We start from the raw sequence: 25,966 nt of genomic DNA, 5'->3' as shown, positions 1-25,966 counted from the left end.
CAGTTGTCTTATCTAATAACCTGCAAATATGCAACAGTTAAGTATCCATTTTGTGGAGAACATCTGCTCAAATTGAACAGTTAAAACATGAACGCATTATCTCTGTAGCTTTCTCGGGGTACATTAAGTCCCGCACAATTGTGAAAATTAAATAAATAATGACTATATGCTCACAGTAAATTCTTAACGCCTTAACTGGATTACATGTGGCAGATTTCTGTCTACCAGATCACTCTGGGCTGTATAAAATTGCAAAAAATCTATCTTTCATTTCCCACAATTCTTTTGTCATTCACTGGTATAATGGAACATGGGGATATGATGTTTAATTCCCAGTTTATTACAGATGAGGTTGGATTTTATTTGAATACTTTCATCAAATTAATAAAAACTGTCATAGCTTTTCACGTACTATAGAATGCACTCTGATTTCTGGTTGGGTATGGGTCAAAAAGATTTATAATTAAGGGTGTTAATACATGGTTTTGGCTAATAATTGAGCCTCACTGAACTAAACTTCTGTTTTATAATGAACTGTGGTACATTTTGATTGGGTCCAATTTTATATAAAATAAGTTTTCTCAAAAACAGAATAATGTGAAATACTTCCTTATAGGTATTAACACAATAAGCTAAATTAAATTTCCTGGTAAATAAAAATTAATTAACACAGTCCTATCCTTTAACCTATTAGTCTTTAATTCATACTAATATAATATGATATCACAAGCTCATGTAATTTGAAATGACTAAAGAGTAGACTGTGTTCTCCCTATGATATATAATAAAGTATTAAATAACACAGTCTTCCATGTCTTGTTTTTATGTTTTATGTCACAGAATGCAAAGGGGTTTCTCTGAGAAACAAAGATGAGCATGACATCATGGTTCCTGGTCAGCAGCTCTGGTACTTGTCACCGTCTGCCACGGGAAATGATCTTTGTTGGCCGGGAAGACTGCGAGCTAATGCTGCAGGTAGGAGTTTCATTTGCCCTTGCATTGAAATGTAAAAAAAAAAAGCATGTCTTAAACCACATTTATGAATGCACCAGAAACTGTGGCCTAGCAAGTATAAGTACAAATATTTCTGCAAATAATGTTAAATATTGAATATAAACCTCATCTTCTGTAGGAAACAGACAAAATAGTCTACAAAGCTTGCACTACAGCTATAGTACTTTGTGTTGTGTCATGTTAAAGTACTATTGTTCACGGCCGAATTAACAATAGGGCCCGAAGATGGAGGGGGCCCGTGATTGGCTATGGAGGAAAGGAAAAGTAGACCTTGATTGATTGGCCATTGGGAGTACCCAAACTTTTCCCAGTTGTGCTTTACCCTGTATATATACCCACACCTAGTCTTGCGGGTATCTTTTAATTGCCACAGCTTTACTGAAGCACATGGGAAACAAACACCAAAGCCAATGAAACCGTGCTATCTGATTAACCCACGCATTCTGTGAGAACAGCTGGACTGGACTGGTTTCACCCCGACAATGCTGACGAGCTTGCTGCTTTAGCTGCTGTATTAAAGTGATAACCAATGCTTTAACCATTTGAATTCAACACATGAGACTAACAGCTACTAACACTATGTAAATATGGAATTATGGTATGTATTATTAATGTCACTATTAGTATAGGATACATATATTAAATACTGGTTAATATAAAGGCAATAAGTGACTTTTATAGAAGTTGTTTTAGTTTCATGTGTTTAAGATATTTTTCAGTACAAATAGCATAGTTTTCTTCTTCATTTGTTGTTGTCAAGTCACCTTTATTTATATAGCGCATTAAACAAGAAAAGATTGTGTCAAAGCAACTGAACAACATTAATTAGGAAAACATTGTGTCAATAATCCAAAATGACAGTTAAAGGCAGTTCATCATTTAATTCAGTGATGTCATCATTCAGCTCAGTTTAAGTAGTACCTGTGCAATCATTTGCAATCAAGCCAACAATATAGCTGTAAATGAAGTGTCCCCAACTAAGCAAGTCAGAGGTGAGAGCAGCAAAAATGGAAAGACTTGCGTTAATTTGTGACATTTACAGATAAAGATATGGCCGTTAACTAAAAGTTTTTTGCACTGAGGACGCACACAAGTATTTGTAAAAGTGCCTGACAGGCATGCCATTTTACAGTTTTTCTCCATTGTTAACTCAAAATTTGTGAAACAACTCACCATTTCCTCACAACTATACACACATTTCATAAACCAACTTCTACAAACCTCAAACTTCCAGGTCAGAATCTAATATTTTAGTGTTTTTTATTTGGAATCAAACTTTGGCCTTAGATGACACACAAACCTTACAAATACACAGACTACTTCACTGCCAAGAGAAAACTAGCGAGATCAAAAAAAAAAAAAAAAAACTGTTACAAAAGCCTTCTTTTGGGAACCAGGAATCATTTTGCAAGACAATGTCTATTGCAGTATGCAGCATAAATAGAGGGGTGCAAATACAGTTAAATTCTCCAACTTTAGGAAACATTTACTTTCATTACGCTACTGAAAAGAGATATTACAGCGGATGAAATGCACTTAAAAAGATTTAAATAGTTCAAATAACAAAGAAATCAATATGAACACACAACACGGTATACTGTTTATACTGTAAATAAATAAATAAATACAGCATCCTATGCCATACTATGACAGTTTCTCAGTCTTTTGACAAAATACTTTCTCTAGGTCCCATAGACAGTCATCTACCATTGGGTTTGGCATTATGTTTCGGCATTGGGGGAAGCAACCACCTAGTGCAGTGGTTCCCATCATAGTCAGGGTTGTTCTAATTTGTTGTCATTTTTGGTCAGCCAGTCTTCCTTATAGGGCACCCTTCCAAAAGAGGGAATAGTTTGATTGTATTTGTGGTACAGCCCTTCAGAGGTAGCTGCAGAGTTTTTGTAGTTCACAACCTACAACACACAATGGTTTTCACCATACAGACCCTTGAACTGCACAATCCACAGTGTAGCCAGGATGATCGATGTCATTTAACATGATCACTCCCATTAATTACTCTGTTTATTAATGTAGTAGTAGTAGTAGCCCTTTATTGTCACTAGTCACAAATACCAGTGAAATTAGCCATCAACCTGTCCATACATATATATACACAACATACATGCGATATGACAAGGGGGTAGACAGAACAGGAAGACAGGGAATTGAGGAAGAAATACATTACAACATTAGGGAAGCGAGGAGAAAAAAACAAAACACCTAGACTATGCTCCTTTGTGAGTACAGTGTGTGAACAGGAAAAACACCTCAGCAACAAAAGCACATAATCAATACAGCATAACCACATGACTTTGCAACTAGGGATGGGTACCGAAACCCGGTATTAAAATGGCCCTGGGGCTAAATTATGAAAGACCGTAGTATCAGTAAGATCTGGCGGTACAAAGCAGCGAAGGCGAGGGATGGAAGCTGGAGGGGTTGAATGCATATCTGTATATATGTGCATATGTGTGTGTGTGTGTGTGTGTGTGTGTGTGTGTGTGTGTGTGTGTGTGTATGTAAGAGTTTGTGTATTTGTAGGCCTGGAGAGCTGGCATTCAAATCTAGTGCCTCAGTCAGCAGATTGTGATAGCGACACAGCAAGTTGCCATGGAGACTTGATCAGGTCCCAGACAGAGTCAACAGTCAGCAGGTGTCTGTGGAAGTGGGGGGAGGAACGCAAGAGCGTCTCGCTGCAGTGCTCTTCCAGGGGAGTTGTTGTTCCCAACATTGGCCTTGGCCAAGGCCAGTGCTGGTAGAGGGGAGCTGAAAGAAGATAAGATTGCGAATGTTTGGTCTTGGGGCAAGTAGCTGCATTCTAATTTACTGGTCAAGTCAAGTCAAGTCAAGTCAAGTCACCTTTATTTATATAGCACTTTAAACAATATACATTGCGTCAAAGCAACTGAACAACATTCATCAGCAAAACAGTGTGTCAATAATGCAAAATGACAGTTAAATGCAGTTCATCATTGAATTCAGTGATGTCATCTCTGTTCAGTTTAAATAGTGTCTGTGCATTTATTTGCAATCAAGTCAACGATATCGCTGTAGATGAAGTGACCCCAACTAAGCAAGCCAGAGGCGACAGCGGCAAGGAACCGAAACTCCATCGGTGACAGAATGGAGAAAAAAACCTTGGGAGAAACCAGGCTCAGTTCGGGGGCCAGTTCTCCTCTGACCAGACGAAACCAGTAGTTCAATTCCAGGCTGCAGCAAAGTCAGATTGTGCAGAAGAATCATCTGTTTCCTATGGTCTTGTCCTCAAGGTCATCTGAGACATGGGGCCTGTTGCACAAAACTAGGATAAGGGATTAAGCCAGGATATCTTGGTGATCCAGGCTCAATTGATCCATAATCCGGTTGCACTAAAGCTGGATAGGGGGCAGGAGGATATGTTATGGTATAAATTACCATGGAGATTTATTCTGTGGAGCTAGCCTGCTCCAGACCAGGCTAAATTCCAGGATCTATTTAATCTCATCCCTAATGTCAGTCAGCAGTCACCACAAATGGAAACCAATAGTTATTTCACTGCTCACTATACATTGTTATCACATATAACTAGACCCACTGTCATTATTTAAACGTTTGTGATCATTAATTTCAATCATTTTGGATAAATAATGATTTTTAGATGATGTTGCTATCATTAGATAATTTACAGTTTCCCATAGACTATAAGGCTATATATAAAATGATAGAATATTAGGGCCACAGAGGGAAAAAAAGACAAGTCATAATATTGTAACCAGTTGTTTTAAAGGAGGACAGTTGTTAAAATGACAGATGTGGGGCATTTCGTGAAATTGTACTTCAGTATGGTTTCATAAACAAAGACATGCTAATGTGCCAGAATATTAAGTATCACATTGTCATAAGTATCAAAACTGTAAAAAGAATATGTAGCTTTTCTGAAGAAAGAACCAGCCTCATAAATTTATGAGTGTAGCCCTAGTACTCTGTCATATAAACAAATACACAAATACACATTCCATATGAATATAAAAACACAATGTGTAACATTATGTTCCTTTATTGAATAAGGACAAAACAAAGCAGGTAAACCATCAGCTCCTTTCGAAACTGAAGTCACAGTGACTCTACAAGATGGAAAGCACAGAATCAAAGCATATTATACAAAATGATACATACACATTCAAAGGTCTGTATATAACACACCCTGCATGTCTGCACACTAAAATAAATGCAGGACAATACACATCAACTGAACAGACAAATGAATGGATGCAGTAGCCTCCCTGCAGCCTTGTATTACACACAGTATACCGCACAAACATCATAAGAGGCCAAATTCGTAAAAAACGAACCCAAAAAAAAAACAAATTCCTCTGCCACCGCAGGACATATTTAACCAAAATTGAAAGCACACATACTAACTAAAATAATTCAACACATATTGGTCCCTCAGCAGCCGACCACTGTCGTCATCAGGGAAGATTGCCGGATTGTCCCAGTCCATGGCTGGTGGCACTCTGGGGGCCCTCTCCTTCCTCAGGCAGGCCACATTGTGGAGGACAGCACAAGCCACAGTAATATCACATGCCCTAACAGGGCTGACCCTTAATTTGTGAAGGCAGTGAAAGCGTGCCTTCAGGAGGCCAAAGGTCATTTCAACTCTGGCCCTGGTCCTGGCATGGGCATGGTTGTAGGCCTGCTGTGCTTCCTGGGGGTCTGTGAAAGGTGCCATACCCCCTGTCTCCCAGCAACACACCAGAGAATTCACCTGTCAACACAAAATCTCATCATTACTACCTCATAAACACAGTGATATTCTTGACACAGCCATGATGGTTATAAATAGGGGTTGTGTGGCTTACCTTGTGATAGGCACTCATAGATTTCAGAGGCCCGAAAGATTCTGGAGTCATGGACTGAGCCAGGCCATTTTGCCACAACATTGCTGATCACACAGTCAGCATTGCAGACCATCTGAAATCATAAGATGAGGAATATTACACCAATCAATGCACATCACTGGCAATGCAGAGTGTTCGTCAATGGACAATATCAAAAAGTTATGTTCACCTGAACATTAATGCTGTGAAAGGATTTCCTATTCACAAAATCGGCCACATGGGCACCTGAGGGGGCTTTTATCCTTATGTGTGTGCAGTCCACTGCACCAATGACATTGGGGAAACCTGTCACACAAAGTAATGAGTATCCTACTATGTGTTAACAGTTGTCCTGTAATTTGTAGATCCTCTTACCTGCAATCCTATAGAACTCCTCTTTGATGTCACAGAGTCTTCTGTGGCCAGGGAAGGAGATGAAGACATCTGCTAATGCTTTGATAGCCAGACACACACTCCTTATTGTGCAGCAAATTGTGGCCTTGTTCAGCTGTTCTGCATCCCCCACTGAGTACAGGAAGGCTCCACTAGCAAAAAAGCGCAAGGCCACACAAACCATTTGCTCCACACTCAGTGCATGGCTCCGTGCAGTGCGGTGCTTAATCCTGGGACCCAGTAGTCTGCATAGATACCTGATGCCATCTGCAGAAAACCTGTATCTTTCATATAGATGGTCACCGGTGCCTTATAACGATGACTTGGTTGTACTGATTGCTGGGAAAATAAAAAAAACCTTAGAACGATGCCACCGTCCTGTGTGCTCACAATAAGAGCTCATATGTCATGGCTCACTTGACTTTACGAGAATATACCTAATTTTTATTTTGAGCTGTGTCATCTTCTTGGAGCTGGGGGAGGAAAGAAAAATAAAGATTAATACATTTGTGTTACAGTTAGCATACAGTGTACATTGAAGGCATATCTCACCTCCCTCTCAAGTTTTTTTATTTCAAGGTCCAGTTTCCTAATTGTCCTCTTTTTTATTTCGGACTCCAGTGCAAGATTTTCCATCTTTTTCTTCTTGTACTGAATGTCTATGTCTGCCAGTTCTATTTGGCGCCGGAGGTGGTTGCCATACAACTTTCTGATAGCTTGTGAGCTCTGTGAACACAACACAATTAGCGCAGCTGGAATTTGGCAGGATGTGGTGTCCTTTTATTAATACGCACTATGTTGCCAGGCTGGTTTTCCCACTGTATAGCATCTGGGTCCTGTAAAAGAAATTAGATTTTTTGATTTTGATGAGGACTCCTCACCATTGTAGAGTAAATAGTACTTTCACAGTCTTAACATGATACCTCATGCCTTCTGGAATCCAGAGAGATGGTCTCCTCCTCATCATCGTCTCCATCATGTGCTGTTGCTGCTGCACTGGGGCTTTCACCCTATCACATTTAATCGGATTCATATTGAAGCTAGTAGACAAGACATGCCAGGCCTACAGTATGCCTTTGATGGAGTACTCACTGGATCAGCATCGTCTGGTGCTTGTGCTGGTGGCTCTAACAGGAACACAGTGCTGCCAGACACTGCAAGGCAATAGGTAAACCAAAGTCAGACAGTCCAAATTGATTCAATATGAATGTGGTTATATCCCATGTAGAGATGGAAGGACATACCTTGAATGAAGCGGGTGGCATCTTGGGAGGAACCTATGCTCGTCTCTTTCCCCCCAGGGATCCCCTCTAAGACGGGCCTGCCTTTATTTAGCTCCAAGGCCATGTCCTCTGCTGGGGTAAGGTCAGCCTTTGGTGACCCACCACCCGTGCCTTGTCTGTGGGTATTCTTTTTCACTGCTAAAACAGTACAGACAATGTGTGAGCAGGCACCTTCTGGGTACAATATATGCTTGTGCTTTGTTAAATATTAGTCAGGGACCATACCATTCTGCAGAATGTTCTTGTATTTGATTTTGACCTGCTGCCATGTCCGTTTTGGCCCGTTCATGTTTAATCTACATCACATGCACACACACACACACACACACACATTCTTTATCACAAGAACATTTAATGGAGTCACACTGCAAAAAATGACTTGGTATTTTTGTCTTGTTTTCAGTAAAAATATCAAAAAAAAAAAAATCTTAAATAAAGATGTATTTTCTTGATTTGCTAAATGACCTAGCAAAATAAGTATAGTTTAGACAAAAAATATAAACTTTAAGTAAATGTGTGCTTAAAACAAGCAAAAAAATAAAAAATCTGTCAATATAATAAGAAAAATTCTCTTGAAATAAGTTTACTTTTTCCATAAACACTTAATTTTAGAAAAGTTCTCTTGTTTCACTGGCAGATTTTTTTGCTTATTTTCCTAGGTAATTTTGCTCAAGAAAATATTTAAGATTTTTTTTAGATATTTTTTTTTTAATGAAAACAAGACAAAAATACTAAGTAAGAAAGACATTTTTGCAGTGCAGTGAGCAACCGACCTTGGGTCCTTTGAAAGGCGCTATATAAATTAAAGTGATTATTATTATAGCTCATCTATTTATTCAATTAAATTTTATTTATATAGCACTTTTCACAATTGTTTCATTCTGTCAAAGCAGCTTTACATTAATAAAAGCAGGAGAAACACAAAAAAAACGGTGGACAACATAAGAAGCAGAGTACAACGGCTAAGATTAAACCGTACTGAGCGTAGTAACGTTAAATAATAATGTAAGGCTTTAATAATAATTTATCATAGCTTTATACAGTGTGATGGAGTTACTTTAGACAATTTCACTCATATCTGCAGTGCATTTCAATTAAAAATTTAACCGTTTCATAATTACAGTACAACTGCGTTTTTGGAGATGTGAATTAAATATTTGAATTGTAATTGTGATGTTTCAGCGGAGCGGTGAGTGTGTAATTGTGCACTACTTATGCATTCAGGCGGTCTGCAATACTTTGCCACGCTTTTTCTCTTTGCTTTATCACTGTGGCGGTGTTGCCTTTCTTCTTAATTATATCTTTTACCTCCTCGTATGCCTCCATGAGGATTTGTGCTTCCGACGGGGAAAAGTACGCGGCTCTAGTTTCCATGGTAAATCATTTAATCTGTGATCTGTGGCGGGGTCTATTTGAGTGAGCCGTGAGCGCACACCTATCCAGGATTGGTTTCACCTGGCTTAATGAATCCATGTCTGCTCATCCTGGCTTGGTCTTTGTGCAACCAATTAAGCCTGGACGCACATGTTTTGGCTTTATTGAGCTCAGCTGAGTCATTTATCCCGGATGTCTTAATTCTACTTTTGTGCAACAGGCCTATGGTCTTTACAGGGGATCTGTATCTGGGGCTCTAGTTGTCCTGGTCTCTGCTGTCTTTCAGGAATGTAGAGGTCCTTTCTAGGTGCTGATCCACCATCTGGTCTGGATACGTACTGGATCCGGGTGACTGCAGTAACCCTCTGATCTGGATACAGACTGGATCTGGTTGCAACGGTGACCTCTGAATAAGAGAGAAACAGACTAATATTAGCGTAGATGCCATTCCTCTAATGATGTAGCAAGTACATCCGGTGGTATAGGATGTGTTCCCGGTTCCGGTTTACCTAATTAATGCAGCCTAAAAATGGATTTGGATATTAAAAGCAAACTGGTCACTGTCTTTGTCCTTTCTGGTCTCCAAATCCATCCATTTTACTTTGCAAAGCCGTGAGCTTCTCTGTGATGGTATCCATATAGTCTCAGTCTCAGTGCTGACCGCTCTGCCCACTGCTTCAGTCATGATGGGCAGCCTTATGAGGTTTTGGACAGCTGTTCCCATTTTCTGAATTATTCGATAACCCAGGGCAAAGCCTAATCCAATCAGCAGAAGACCTGTTATCATGGTTCCGAATAGATAGATGTGTTCAATGTCCTCCACGGAAAGAGCCGCCAGACACAGGAATGGCCACCTCTCCCACGCGTCCATTGTGTAGCCAGCTGTGAACGTTCCGGCGGGGCAGTCAGGTTCCCCCCAAACCCAAGCTTCTCGTTGAGAAGATGGTGTCACTTGCGTTGAGAGACCAGTTGATCAGATCCATGATTCTTCAGTTTGGAGAGCAGTGCAGAGAGAGTCTCTCATGTATTAGACAATAGACGAGATGAGAGAGCAAGCAGGGAAGGTATGGGGAGGAGAGGGAGAAAATGCGTCCGCCTTCGCTGAGAGCCACAGAAGATTAGGATGTACTATTTACTTAAGATTTAGTTGAGCTTGGCTCATAAGAGTCTTTTCATATGGGATACCAAGTGAACAAGTTGAGGATTCTGATGATGAGGAAATGCAAAGAACTATGTAAACATTATGAGGAGACTGTGTTACTTTAGTGGTAACCCTGTGAGGCCAAATGATTACACACAGTGCTTTCAAGCCACACACAGGTAAGATTCGTGAAGCAGAAGTGTGGGATTTGTTTAACGATTGTAAATATCCTACCAATGCTAACAATACCATTTCCAATGGAGTTAGGTTCAAGAATAAGCAAGATGTTGAATGTAAACATGTTTTTCTTCTTTTAGTCTCGTAGTGTGCATAAACAGCATGCTGTTATCAACTATAACCCTGCCACAGATGAACACCTTGTCAAGGATCTTGGAAGTTTAAATGGGGTAAGCAGAAAGCAAATGTGACTGAAGCTCAGAATATAGGCATGAGAACATTACTGCATTTACAGACTACTGTGATGTAATCTGGGAAAGACTGGATGATCTCTCCCCTTGGTTCAGAAAGTTATTGGACAAAGGTAACAGACATAGGGGAGCACGGGGTCGAAAGTAACGTGGGACGAAAGTAACAAAGCGATTTTCTCAGAGCCTATTACTGCATTTGCATTCCCAGCTATGACAGTATATTCAGCATTCAATCCTTGATGGAGCTGAGAAATATCACGTGATTTCCTCATCATTTCCCGCAGTTAGGTCGGTAAAACTGTTTTCGAGTACAAAAAGTAAATGATTGTAGTTGTAATTTTTTTTTATTAGTTGTGTTGTTTTTTTTGTTTCATGTGTCACAGTAATGATCAATCTACAGGTTATTTAGTGCTTTAACACATCCTAAAGTTTGCATTATCAAAGTTTTTTAGTATAAAAGTAAATCAGGTTTAAATGCCAGGAGTTCCTGTCGGGACGAAAGTAACAGTTACTTTTGTCCCGCTACAGTGACAAGAAGTATTTATTTTGTTCCGGTACATGCTATTCTGTGAATTTCTGTCTCTTGCATCATTTATTTAAATGTTTATGTCATATTACACCAAAAGAATATGTCTGAGTGAGGGTCAGAAAGACAAACAGTGGTCTGGTTTTATCCAGATGTTTATGAGAGAGCGTTTCTGGACATAGAAAAAAATAACTGGATGGAAACATGAATAGGCCTACTGTTACATTATGTTTAGAATTTATATTATGCCAATGTAATTTAATTATTATATTGTTCATTCTGTTGAAAAAATGTTTTATAAAAATACACTGAAATAAAAAAATACAAAAATAAAAAATAAAATTTGTACAGTCAGGTTTTGAGACATTTGATGTTACTTAAATTTAAAATAAAATATGTAATTAAATTTTTTTTTTTGCAAAAATAAAAGACAGAATATGTTTGCAGTTACATATTAACAAGGTCATAGTCAGGTATACTTAATAAAAATAAGAGTAACAGAAAATAAATCTAGCTTATATTGTTGTGTTACTTTTAACCCACCTGTGTGTTACTTTCGTCCCAACTGATGGGGTCAAAAGTAACAATGTGCAACTTATGTTCAAATTGAAATTATACTGAAGCCTTTCTACATTTCTACAAAATACCACCTGATATTGATAGACCACACTTATGAGTTATTGACCACAGCAGAAATATATCTCTGTCTACAACATTATCTTTTAAAATGATGTTTTTCTGAAAAATGGTACTTTCGCCCATGCTCTCCCCTACTGTATGCCATTGGGATGCTGTTGCAGGTGCCCTCACTACAGTAAAGATACGATCAATAAACCCTTAAATCAGACAAGTGACAATTACAAATGTTTTATGGTTAGGATAGGAAACTTTCTCAAAAGGATAGTTCACTCAAAAAGTCTGTCATCACATTTTCACCTCATATTGTTCTGGAATTGTATGCATTTCCTTCCTCTGCGAAACACAGAAGTAGATTCTGTAATCTGTATGTTGTCATCTCTTAACACATTTCCTGTGATGTTCCGTATTTCTAAGGAACATTTTCTCATTTTCTACTTTAGATAAAAGCATATTATCTCTGGCATTCCTAAATCTTAAGCATATATACATCTTAATTTGTTTTTCTTCTCCCATTTCAGACCTTTGTGAATGACATGAGAATTCCAGACCAAACATACATAACTCTCAAGGTGTCAGACATTGTTCGTTTTGGATATGATATCCTTTTCCCTGGTTAGCTGTCATAGGTTCTTTGGCATAACCTTGAGGTGTTTCTTAAGATCTTCTTGTTTGTGAAATTGTATTCATTAAGATTTGTATACATTTAAGTAATAATCTATTCACTTAACACTAATAGCACATTCACATGTGTATATTCTTGAGAAGAGTCAACATAAAGTCCCTGAAGAGGCCCTCAAGGTATGGTTTTATCTGTTTGTGTGTATGTGTCTATTTTATGTTTTATGTAATATATATTAATATATCTAATATTTTTGGTTGACTGCCCCCTGCTGTGTCAGCACGAGAAGTACACCAGTCAACTGCAAATGGGCATAAAATCTACAGAAAGCAAGCATCAGACCTTGCAGGAAGAAAGGTCCAAATTAGAGCGCTCAGAACACAAGAGTCTCACAGGTGAGAGTGATCAAGAAGTGATCAAATTTTTTTTTGTAACATGGAGTACAAAGTATCTGACAGTAAAATTCTGTCTGTTATCACAGCCTTTGTTAATATCTGTTTATCTGTAATGCTGCAGTACAGTGGCCTGTTTTTTTTTTTGTAAACCCCTCCCAGTTGAGCTTTTGGTCAAGTGACAGATCCTAAAGAGAATCCTTACACCTCAGTCAAGCTGCTGGCACTGCACTGACATGTCCATCCATGAGCAGTCTGTTACCATGCACAACATAGCTCATGGACCTCTCAACCTGGAAAGTCAAATGCTGAAAAGCTCATTAAATCCATGTACATACAGTGGTGTCTGAAAGTCTGAATTCAATTACAATTATAAATTGTAATTTGGAAGAAAACTAGAAATTGAATAAAGACATGAGGAAGTAATAATAATAGATACGTTTTTGTTATTATAGTTAGAACAATTGAGTAATATGCCATTTTCTGCCATTTATTGATTGATCATATGGATAACACTTCAGAAAATCTAATTCACATTTTCTAAAGTGGAAAAATAATACAAATTCATCCAGTATACTGGATATTTGGAATCAGGAGGATAGTCTATATATTTTGCTTTACAGTAAATGGATATAAGATCTGCTCAAACATTCTGATCAACTCAACTCAGCTTTATTTATAAAGCACTTTCAACCCCACAAGTGGAACCAAAGTGCTGTACAGAAAGTATGAAAGAGAAACATAAAAAGAAAAACAGACATATAGATTTGGGAATCGTAAAAAAATTTCCGATTCCGGTTCCACCTAACGGTTCCGGTTCTGATTCCAGTTCCATTAAAATCATTAAACAATTATTAAGAAATAGTGGTAAGGAAAAATGCACAATACTCAACTACTCAATGCTCAATACTGTTTATTACTTACTGTCAACTTAATTTAAAGGTTGGCAATGTCAAAATGCAACATATATTACAGTGTACAGATCTTCATAAGTAGGGTGGGGTATTTTTTTTAATTTTCTGGTTTGGCTTCTGGTTTCATTTAAATGAACTATGTTTTTTACTATTTTACCTTCACTGAATGTAGCGTTGCTGGAAGGAAGTAAGTAATGCTGAGTAATGCTAGTCCATCAATCAGCATGTGTTTCAAAGTTGATGTTTTTTACACTATCAATAATGTTTTGCTTTTCAAGCAGGAATAAGCTTGTTGGCCAAATAGTCCCTTGAGGGCTGAGACACTTGTTAATTTCCCTTAATTAATGAAATATAAACTGTTGAACTGTATACACACTCTCCATAAAGTCCCTATTTTACAAATAATAATGCAGTCAGGAGATGGTGTGATGCAATGAGTGGTTTCCACATTTTTAAACATTTAAAATGAATTAAAATAAATATTTTCTATCACTTTGCTTATCACTCTTGAAATGACCTGTACACTAAATAATCTAACCCTCAAACTTGCATAACAATAGCAGTCTATTTATTTAGTGGTCCAAGTTGAAGCCAGTATGTATATTAATGACAATATGGGACAAATATAATGTCATTTAGTGGTGGCAGGTGCAGCGCGCTGCCGTTAGATGTACAAAACGATTTGCACAGTTATCAAAGGCGCGAGTGCACATACAGTCGTGAGAAACAATGTGTTCGGCAATTAAAGACGGGACAACGCAACGAGTCTGTGGATGCGCGTCGTTGGAATCAATGTGCTCAGTAATTAAAGAGGCAGGGAGGCGTGTCTGTTATTCGGTTCGTGACATCCTTTACGGCAGCGCTTCTCAATTCCAGTCCTAGCGCCCCACTGCTCTGCATATTTTGCACGTTTCTCTTTGTTAACACACCTGATTCAGATAATCATAACTTTTCTAAAAAATATATATTAAAAAATTATATATATATATATATATATATAATAAATAATGGTGACTGAGGCTGTCACTCTTTGCTTTTGTGTTCCACAATGAGTGAGATGATGATTTATAAAGGAGACAGAGGTACACAGTAGATCAATCAGTTTTCATTTGCAATCAAAACTTGAGTTGTTTGTAATATCAGGGATGTGACCTAATCAGGTCAGGTTTGATCATGTAGGCCACAATTAGAAAATAAAGTTAATTTTTAGTTGATGTATATATATATATGTCCTATGACTCCATGATTACGTTTATCTAAAGTTTGGGGGTAATTTCTTTTATCATGTGCCTTAAAAATATTATCTTTTGTATATTTTCATATAAAATGGCAACATTTGATGTAAAACATGTATTTCTTTTCTTTTTATTACGTTTATAAAATGTAAACAAAATGCCTTGTGTTATTTAGCATGTGCTATTTAACTAATTCACTTTTAAAAACTCTTTGGATCTACACAAAACATGAAAATGATTTTTGGATTCAAAATGTCAATTTTTACTTAAAGGTGACAAGTTTGCATCCCCTGAATATTCAGTTGTTAATGTCCCTTTGTTATATTTGCATACAGTACATCTACTGTACATTTGAGACACTTTGTACATTATTATAACAAAATTGAGCACTTGTGACTGGAATTTGTATTTGTAGAGAATATTTCAATCATCAAGAAAATGTTTTTGGAGTTGCAAGCTTGTATTTTGTTTCTTTCTCTCTCACAAACACAACAAAACCTTCTCAAAATCTATATTACAGGTGCATGAATCCTATTCTACAAATTAACAAATCCACAGCCTCAGTTATACCATATTTATGCAGGGCTGCATTTCATTTTGCTCATATTATTGAATATTTTTTTTCCTGAAATGTGTTTATTAGAACTAGACATATTTAAAGACTTTATGAGAATAGTAGTATCTGTAGACAAGATCATGGTAGAATGACCTGCCTTTCTCAATTTGAGCAGCTGAGTCTTCAGCCATTTTCCAAAAGCACTTACCTTTTCTATTCAGTTCATTTCTATTCAATTTGCTCTAATTTGTAAAAAAATAAAATAATAATAAATAAATAACTTATGTGTATTGTGCTAGACTAAAGCCCCTTTCACAATGCACAGTGGTCCCAAAAAATTGCCGGGTGTTTTAAAGGCAGATCAATGTTTGTGATGAAAAAATATGTGCAAACTGTAATGAAGCAGAGATCAGTATCCGTTCTGAAGCTGACATCGTTCGCCAGCTTAAGTGAAACAAACACGTCACATGGTAATGTCATGTGTCTTTATGGGATCTTTATGTATTGCGTGTGAACGCAAAATGAACCAAAATCTAACGATCTGGGAACAATTGCCAGGACACATTACCCGTATATTATCTAGAATCTCAGTGTGAAAGGGGCTAAACTGAGCAATTGTATACTGTTGTTCTCTTATTTGTAGAATAGGATTTGTGCACCTCAGAATATGAAATGGTGTAACTGTTGTGCTGTTTTTGCTGGAGAGAATTAGTAAAAAAAGAAAACATATTGTTAGTACTAAAAAAATGTATCTGTGACTTTAAATTTACAAATATGCCTGTGTGACTATTCATTACATTTCCTCTGTCACAGGTGCTCAGGTTTGCTATAATAATACCTTCACAGAACATAATAGTAGTAGTCAGCTATCCATGCAAAGAAGTCAGTGTGGTGTACTGTAGGTACAGCTGTCCAGGCCAACATCTGATGTGCTGATCTCTTTAACGGTCATCCCAGGAAACCCTTAATAAAAACAAAATCCATCATACATTACCAATATAACAGGGCTGTACAATCCTGTTCCTGGAGATCTACCTACCTGCAGAATTCAGATCTGACACTGATCCAACACACACGTTTGTTACTGTCAACTGCTTTCACTGACGTGCTGTGAAATAGATTTGCTGACAAGATCCTCCCTGAAAGTACATCGATAACACAGTGAAACTGTATTTTCGTAGAGGATCGTTTAATAAAGTCACAATATTACTGTAACAGCATACAAACTTCACAATCTCAGAAAGGGGGAGGTGGGAACCGGCGGACAATCAAACAAAGCTTTAATAATAAAATAAAGACAAAGCATCGCGCCAGCCCCTCTGCGTACAAACAAAACTAAAACACAAAATAAAGCCCAGGCCTGGTCCTCTCTCGTCCTTCACTGTCGTCGCTCCTCTTTTATATCCTTCTGATCTCCTCCGTGGGACTCGAGAGAGGTGGGTCGAGCAGGTGTCGTTCATTTCCAATCACTCCACCAGCCTCGCTCTGTTCCCAAGGCTCTCAGCCCCGCCCCACTCGTCACAATTACTTTTTTAATGATCTCAGTAATAACATTGTTAAATATTAACATTGTATAAACATTGTTAACAAAATAAACATTGTTAAATTGTTAAAAATTCGCATTGCTAACAGGTGAGTGCTTATGAGAAAGGCATGCAACATCTTTTTATGTTCATTTACAGTCATTTACATTTGTATCATAAATATTACATTTGTATCATAAATACATAGGAGTACAAGCAGAAAATGTAGGAGCACACCTTAAATCAGCCCGCAAACTTACCTTTTAGGGCAATGATTACAATATAAGGATTATTTAGCAGCTTGCATGTTCATCATAGTTTCCATCATCAGAAATCTTTGTGAGGTCTGGCATCTTCTGAAGTCTCCACGCGCGAGGCTGGAGAAACAGGAAAACAAAAGGAGAAAGATTAGCATAGCTGTTAATATTTCACACAAAAGATGATTTATTTCATCACATTTAACAGAAGTGAAACATTATGAGATGTTTTCTTTGTGAATACATGTTAAAATGTAATTGAACGTTCACAGTGAGCTTGATTGACAGGTGTTCTGACCTATCATAATGCCATTACTGCCATCTTGCTTGACAAACAAAGTACCATAATTTCCTTACTATAAGGCGCACCTAAAAGCCTTACATTTTCTCAAAAGCCCGACATGCACCTGATAATTCGGTGCACCTTATGTGTACACTGAGCTTGACTGACTGTCGGACCATTTCCCGCTGACACAGGAACGTAATAAGTACACTACGTACGCTGGCAGCGAACAACCATGATGAGAGGGAACCCGGCATGTTTGATGACGAAAGCTGTTCAAAAGCTGTTGCCCAGCTGTTCAATTCAGACACAGAAGATGAGGACTTAGATGGATTTGTGGGAGAAGATTGATTAAAAAATAATGTGAGTGTATTGTTAAATAGTAGGATAAAGTTCAACTAAAGTTGAAATGAGGCACTAGAGCGATCTGTAACACATTAAAACAGCACAAAACACTATTTATTGTTTGAATTTCTTTTTTAAAAAAAGGGGGGGGGGCAAATTTGAAAGTTGAGAACTTGTTTCATACCAGAAGTGACCTTCTCTGTCTTCTTCTGTCTCTGTGTTGTCAGTTTCCTCTTTGGTCCACGATGTATTTTTTGCTGTGTGAGAACAAGGTGTGTACTGTGAGAGCAGCATGGCTTGTCAGACATAGCAACAGTATTTAAGGAAGGTGGGTTGTTTTGCGAAGGGTCAATTGATTGCTATGATCAAAGCTGATTTTTCAGCATCATTACTTCAGTCTTTAGTGTCATATGATCCTCCAGAAATCATTATAATATGCTACTTTTTGCCAAAGAAACACTTCTGATAAATATGAATGTTAAAAAAAAACAGCTCTGTTTTATATTTTTGTGTAAACCGTTTATAACAGCATAGAGTTCATTTATTTATTTTAAAGCTTCATTGTTATTTAGACCACAAACCATTAAAGGGTAATGTACACTACATTTTTTTAAAAGAAATTCATATTTTTATTCAGCAAGGACGCATGAAATTAATCAAAAGTGAGTGTCAAGAAGAAATTTCTATTTATCAAAGAATTCTAACACATTCATATATTGAGCAGCACAACTGTTTTCAACATTGATGATAATCAGAAATGTTTCTGAGCAGTAAATTATCATATTAGAATGATTTCTGAAGATCATGTGACACTGAAGACTGGAGTAATGATGATGAAAATACAGCTGCACATCACAGAAATAAATTACATTTTACAGAAAACTGCTATTTTAAATTGTAATATTATTTCAGAAATTGGTAAGGATAGTATTAGTGTATGTTTGGTGTTAACCTGCTAGTCATGTGGTTCAGTGTACCTTGGAGGTGTTGTTGGACAGGATGCTTGCTCAGACTCTGCGATGCAGAAGGCCATCAAGCACTAGAAGAATCTAGAAATATAACAAGCAATCTGTCACAGAGCCAACAATATTCAGAATACAATGAAAGTTTTATCACAAGGAACCAAGCTACTAGAAATGTAGAAAAGAGAAAGAATATGTATTTAATAAATATCCTGAACAGTTTTTATCAATATTTGTTTATCATTAGAAGAGATCAAAATGAGTGTGAACTGTGACGCTGATGTAATGACGTCACAGATTAACGGTAACGGTAGTGTATATTTAGGTTAAATAAAAAAGCCTATTTTCAATCATCCATTGAAAAATGACCAGCAAATCTTTTACAGAACTGTCAGTGCCTCTCATCTACACATAAATGTGTTATTAAAATCCCAAACTCTTCATAAAAGCTCAGTCTATTGGGTTAGCATACATTACCTCCTCTGATAACGGTTAAGATTCTAACGGACTTGTCCGAAAGCACTAAACCATTTCTATGAAGTAAATTCAACAGATGCGGGTCAAATACAAGCAAGAGAGATGTCAATAACAGTGGCATATGATATTTGTGCAATTTTAATTTACTAAACTTACCGAAATCAGTGAAAACAGCAGCCAGACACGGAGCGTGCAGCTGGCCAGTGTTGTCGATCGCCCCGTTTGCATGGCAACTCCCTCCGCTCCAGTGTTTGAATCTGAATGAACGCTACTTCGATGTTCAGCGCGTGCTCATTAAAACACGCAGAATATACTTAAACACGCAACCCCCGATTCAGCCCATTACAAGATCTGCTTGTGTGTGTGCATACTATGAGACCTATCTAATAGTTTACTTGACCCTCTAACACTTGCACTCTCTATTTGTTTTCTCACCGCTCGTTTCCTTCAAAAAAGTAAAAAAAAAAAAAAAATCCACTTCAGACTTTAAGTAACTATAATATTCAGTGGCAGATGGAGTTCCTCGATCTTTTTTTTTCTCTGAGAGTGCACTCGCAGATCTCCAATTCCTCTGATCAAGTTTCAACATAGATCCGACGTCATGATTTCTATCAGATGCGTCGGCTGTGTCGGTTGATGAGTCAACGTGATTTTGACGTTGAATCAATGCTTTATTTTCCACTAAATAACGTTCTGATGTTCCAAATAGTGAACGTTGATTCAACATCGAAATTTGATAGACGACCGATACTGACCTTTACAACCAAAAATCGACATTGAATCAACGTCTGCTTGCTATCTGGGTACTCCCTGAGCAGGGGAAATCTGTTGAAGTTTACCTCACATCGAAACATTCATTCACTGATTTGTGCTGTGCAGCGTCTTTAAACATGGACAACTGTGACATCATATACCTCTGTAAATCAATACAATTTAAATTCACGTCGTGCACACTTCAATGCACTTGATTGGAACATATAGCTACGTTCGCTTCGAACTGGAATCATGGCTGAATATCCTGTGATGTCCACTTCGCAGGGCACTTATGTTCGAATAGAACAAATGTCTGAAGCGCCAAGAGAAACGTTCAAAATGTGCAGAGCAGTGCGGCGCGAGGACTGCTATTGAGAACCGCTGCTTTACGGGAAACGCCGAATATTCAGAACACCGGCACAAGGCTGCTCACAGCGCTTGGTTACGTGTTGCACCAGAACCGTTTTCGGAACCGAAACTTAGAAATTGCTCACGGTTCCAGTTCTTTTCAAAGAACAAAACTGGTTCTGAATAAGAACCGGTTTTCGGTTCCCATCCCTACAGACATATGACATACACACTTACAAAGCATTGTCAAAATGTGCATGTACAGTTCTCTCTCCACCTTCAATAACATGACTTAGGTGCCCTTGAGCAAGGCATCGAACCCCCAACTTCTCCCCGGGCGCCGCAGCATAAATGGCTGCCCACTGCTCCGGGTGTGTGCTCACAGTGTGTGTGTGTGTTCACTGCTCTGTGTGTGTGCACTTTGGATGGGTTAAACGCAGAGCACAAATTCCGAGTATGGGTCACCATACTTGGCTGAATGTCACTTCACTTTTAAAGCTAAAGAAAACAAATAAGTTTTAAGCGCACTCTGAAAAATACCCAATGAAGGACAAGTTTTAACCGACAGAGGAAGGTCATTCCAAAGCCTAGGAGCTGCAACAGAAAACGCCCTATTGCCTTTACATTTTAAACGCGTTCGTGGAACTACAAGAAGCAACTGATCATTCGAGCGCAGAGATCTGCTGGATTGACAGCGGCTGATTAAATCAGTAACATTTAAAAACGTACACAAGCGCTTTGTATTGAATTCTGTAACGTATGGGTAACCAATGTAGTTTAATTAAAACCGGAGTAATGTGTTCACTCTTCTTAGTCCCCGTCAAAAGTCTGGCAGCTGAGTTCTGAACGAGCTGCAAACGGGAGAGAGAAGCCTGACTCACAATACATTATAATAATCCAAACGTGAAGACACAAAGGCATGAACAACTTTCTCCATATCATTAAAAGTAAGAATAGATTTCAATTTAGATATTGATCTAAGATGGAAGAAACTATTCTTAACAACAACATTAATTTGATGCTCAAATTTAAGTCAAAAATGACTCCAAGGTTCCTCATGCTAGACAGTTTTTTCCCAGGAAACAACCCCAAGCAGTCATCACACACCCCTTATTTCCAAATAAAATGAGCTCAGTCTTATCCTCGATTAATTGGAGAAAGTTATTTGCAAGCCAGCACTTAACTTCTGCCAAACATGCATGAAGAGACTGAATGGCACTTTTATGCCCATGTTTCAGTGGTACATAAATTTGAGAATCATCTGCATAAAGATGATACTGAATCCAAAATTTTTCAAAAATAGAACCTATAGGGAGCATATAAAGGGAAAATAAAATTGGTCCCAGTATTAAGCCCTGTGGAACCCCACACACAAGGGGAGCAATGGAAGAAAAATAATCCCCTAAACTGACTGAAAGAGTCCTATCCTTCAAATAGGAAGAGAACCATTTCAGGGCTAAGCCCTGAATACCAACCTGATCCCTAAGACGATCAATGAGAATGTTATGATCAACTGTATCAAATGCCGCTGTAAGATGTAACAACAACAAGACAACGTGGTTTCCAGAATCAACACCTCGTAGGATATCATTAGACACCCTCAAAAGAGCCGATTCTGTACTATGACCAACTCTAAAACCTGACTGGAATCTATCACAGATGTTATTCCTAATTAAAAAGTCATTAAGATGTGCGTGCACAATTTTTTCTAGTATCTTTGAAATAAAAGGCAATTTTGAAATTGGACGAAAAATACTCATGTCAAATGGATCTAAGCTGGGGTTTTTTTTAAAAGGGGCTGAATAACTGCGTGCTTAAAACTAACTGGAACAACACCAGATGACAAGCTAATATTTATAATAGACAGAATACTTGGGCCAATTGAATCAAGTACCTGCTTAAACAGAAGAAGGGAGCACATCACCAGGAGACCTGGTGGACTTCATATTAGCAGTTATATCCTTAAGCTCCTGCAAAGAAACAGGCATGAAACTGGTCAGTTGGTTCTGAGGGGCAACAGAAACAATAAAATCATTGCCAACAGATGAAATTAGAGATCTAATTCCATCAACCTTACCAATAAAAAAGTTTAAAAACTCTTCACACATGTCAGCAGAAGGAGTGAATGCAGGAGTAGCAGTAGGATGAAGAACAGCATTTACAGTAGAGAAAAGTACTCCAGAATTATTACAGTTTCCGGAGATGATGACAGAGAAATGATTTTATCTAGCCAATTTAACAGCTCTTGGATAATCATTCAAACGGTTCTTCAAAATCTCATAAGAGACTTGTAATTTATCTTTAATTTATCCCATTTGCGTTCAGCCCTCCTACACTCCTGCCTAAGAGCACGGGTAGTACTGTTCAACCAGGGCTGTGATTTGACTTTTCTTCCCTGACTTTGACAGGAGCCACAACATCTAAAATCTCTAAGCAAGAAGAGTTAAACTGATCGACCAACTCTTCTAAACCCATACAGGGAGAGTGTGACTCGATCAATGAAAATAAAGGAGAGACATTAAAAACAGCTGAAAAACTACTCGCTGTACATGGATTAAGTATGCGAGACGAAATCGAGGCAGAAACAGTATTACCCGGCGCAACACAAGGAAAGTTAGAATTTAAAATAACAGTCTTGTGGTCAGAAAAAACTGTATCAACAATCTTCACGCTATCAATAGAAAATCCCAAAGATAATACAAGGTCAAGTGTATGACCACGTTCATGAGTTGGACCCGAAACACATTGCAAAAAATCAAACGACTCTAATAAATTAAAAAATTCTTTGACGAGGGCTTTGAAGGACAGCACACATGTATATTAAAATCCCCCAACATTAAAATACTGTCAAAAGAAGGGACAATAAAAGATAAAAATTCAGAAAACTCCTGTATAAAATCCCCATGAGAGTTTGGGGGTCTATAAATCAAAACGCATAACACAGATTTAAAAGAATTCACCATAATTAACTGAGATTCAAAAGAGCTAAAAGACGAAGAAGGTGAAAGTCTACACTTAAACTTGTCTTTAAAAACAACTGCAAAACCACCGCCACGACCAACAGACCTAGGGGTACTGAAAAAACTGCAGCCAGGAGGAGAAAGTTCAGAAAGAGAAGTCATTTCACCAGCATTAAGCCAAGTCTCAGTTATAAATAAAAAAATCAATTTCATGAGAAAGAAAAAGATCGTTCAGGATGAAGGTCTTATTTGCCAGAGATCTCGCATTTATCCAATGCCATTGTCACTGGAGTGGGAGTGGCATAAGAAGAGGATCGCAGAGAGGAATCATAGAATGTACCGGCCCACTGTCACGTAAATAGCGAAGATTCCGATGATTAACTCCTCGATCTGCAGACTGTCGCTTCACGTACACCATCCGCGAGGACTGAGGCATCAGCACCGAAGACGGAAAGACAGGCACAATGTATGAAAATCTCAAGTTCACGATCACGGCCTCCGCCATCAAAGAAACTGGTTCGATGACTGGAAACTTTCCGATCCTTTTCGATCTCACAAGGATTCCAGCACGCTTCCCACGCTTCCTTCGCCGTTTCCTCCACATGCACAGACATCCCGGCAGGTAGCACATTTTAAACAGAGCACGTGATAAAACAACAGAGCACGTGATAAAACAAACAAAAAACAATACAAACAAAAAAGACAAGGACAAACCGTGGCAGGCCGGCAAACATCCTGGCGCCATCTTGGACTGTACTCTTTGATCACTTGAAGAATTGCTTGTTTGATAAATTGTGCTTAGGATGGTAACCAGTACTTTCATCTCTCTTTATTCCTTTTTTACATGTGTAATTGTTCCTCTTTAGAGTCACCTGTACCTCGGCCCACACCATTGTATGGCCAGCCATCATGGTGGGGTGAGGAGGACTCTGAGAACAGGGAAGCACACAATGAAGTACGAAGGTCAGGTGAGAGTAATTCAGGTAAGCACTTGTCCTCTCTTACAGCCACTTTTTGTGTGTTATCGATATGGATATTTGTCTTACCATATTTACAGTTTGGTATTGGGGTCTCTTTACAGACATCACAAATGAAGCCCAAATAGCTGAGGATGCATATAACATCACTGTTCAGGATATCCGTGACGGCCAGGCCAAGTCAGCCTACCCGTACCACAGAGCCCAGTTATTTTGAAATTCCAACAAAGGAGTTCCATGAGCAACCCAAGTCTCCAACAACAGATTTAATCGATATACCAACCAAAGATACCAATATTCCTCTAATTTCTACACCTCCAGTTGTCCAAAGTCATGCTTCTTTTACTATCGAGTTTGATGACTGCATGCCAGGCAAAATTAAAATCAAGGATCATGTGACCAAGTTCTCCTCTCGTCAACGTAGCAAGCAGCAGCAGCAGGCCAGTAATTCTGTGACAGCCACACCCACAGAGATTCTATCAGCTGAGAGCAAGGTGGCAGATTGGCTTGTGAAGAGTGATGTCAGGATTATGTGCAGGCGGCCAACCTGTGAGGATGTGTACAGCACAAAGAGTGACTTGGCGATGCATATTCGGACTCTCAAAGGTAAGAGAAATCTTGCACTATTATGAAAATGCCCTTTCTGTGAGACTCAGATTGATATATATATATATATATATATATATATATATATATATATATATATGAAGAATCAGAAAAAAAACTAAGACAAACTAAATCCAGAAAAACTGTGGCAACATCTCCACCACGCTTCAAGAAACCTACCTGTAAAGCTACATGAAAAAACAATGTGCAAGGATACCTAGGACAAAAAAGCTGTTTTGAAAGCAAAGTGTCATCACACCAAATGTTGATTTAATGTAGTTAATAAAAGTTAATTGATAAATAATTATATATATATATATATATATATATATATATATATATTAGATTTAATGATATTTTATTGTGTGTTGTATTGTTGTTGGTTATATGTATAATTGTATAGTTATATAGTTCTCCTCTGGCCAGACCAAAGCAGCATGGTGTGGTTTAATTCCGGGCTGCAACACAGGTGCAGAGGACCTGTTTCGTTACTCTGGTCTTGTGACGATGGTCGTCAAGGTGATAAAGGTCCTGGCTAAATAAAGGCAAAAAAAATAAATAAAAATAAATCATAAAAATCTATTTATCACAATATTTTTGAATGTATGTTCACTTAAACTGCCTAAAACTTTTCACAGTACTGTAGCTTTGCAGATAGGTTTCTTTAAGTGTCATGGAGATGTTGCCACAGCTCTGGATTTACTCCATTGTTTTTTTTTTGTTTTTTTGTTTTCATGAAATTCCAGACAGACTGTTTTGTGGTTAGATCAGATCTCTGTGTTGAGCATACTGGCTGATGTCAGACTCCTTGTGCATTAAAACCTTTCACTGGATTATTACAATTAATGGCAAAAAAATAATGTTTATATAGCTAAATGTGCTCCTGTGGCTTAGTGGTAGAGCATTGTGTCAGAAGCACAAAAGGTTATTGGTTCAATTCCCAGGGAATGCACATACTGATAAAAAATAAATAAAAAAATGTCTAGCCTGAATGCATTCTTAGTTGCTTAATGTGTATGTGCTAATCTTCAGAAAATAATTAACATGCCTCTACTCAATTGTGTTTTTGATGTTGTGTCCTGATTTTAGCAGAATTCCTTAT

At 38.0% G+C, this 25,966-nt stretch overlaps 1 protein-coding gene, 1 long non-coding RNA gene and 1 pseudogene across 3 annotated transcripts; 1 reads left to right on the top strand and 2 right to left on the bottom strand.

Moving 5' to 3' along the window:
- The first annotated feature begins 870 nt into the window (after positions 1-870).
- The window catches only part of LOC132091984 (centrosomal protein of 170 kDa protein B-like), a 39,678-nt pseudogene continuing 14,582 nt past the window's right edge, over positions 871-25,966 (top strand).
- LOC132091955 (uncharacterized) lies at positions 6,569-7,913 on the bottom strand. Its single transcript, XM_059498021.1, has 8 exons — positions 7,775-7,913; positions 7,511-7,687; positions 7,359-7,420; positions 7,190-7,276; positions 7,061-7,102; positions 6,819-6,992; positions 6,704-6,739; positions 6,569-6,605 (listed from the first exon to the last, which is right to left on the bottom strand). The coding sequence occupies exons 1-7, from the start codon at positions 7,836-7,838 to the stop codon at positions 6,704-6,706; spliced, it is 642 nt and encodes a 213-aa protein (XP_059354004.1). The 5' UTR covers positions 7,839-7,913; the 3' UTR covers positions 6,569-6,605.
- LOC132092747 (uncharacterized) lies at positions 17,606-19,528 on the bottom strand. 2 transcript variants are annotated; one of them, XR_009422251.1, is made up of 4 exons: positions 19,377-19,528; positions 19,221-19,276; positions 17,955-18,820; positions 17,606-17,759 (listed from the first exon to the last, which is right to left on the bottom strand). It is a non-coding gene; the product is annotated as an uncharacterized LOC132092747 (long non-coding RNA). The 2 variants fall into 2 exon arrangements; XR_009422250.1 differs by having other exon boundaries at positions 19,221-19,528.

This window comes from Carassius carassius, chromosome 18 (assembly GCF_963082965.1).
Source record: "Carassius carassius chromosome 18, fCarCar2.1, whole genome shotgun sequence".
Taxonomy (NCBI): Eukaryota; Metazoa; Chordata; class Actinopteri; order Cypriniformes; family Cyprinidae; genus Carassius; species Carassius carassius.
This window is presented reverse-complemented; position numbering and strand designations above follow the sequence as displayed.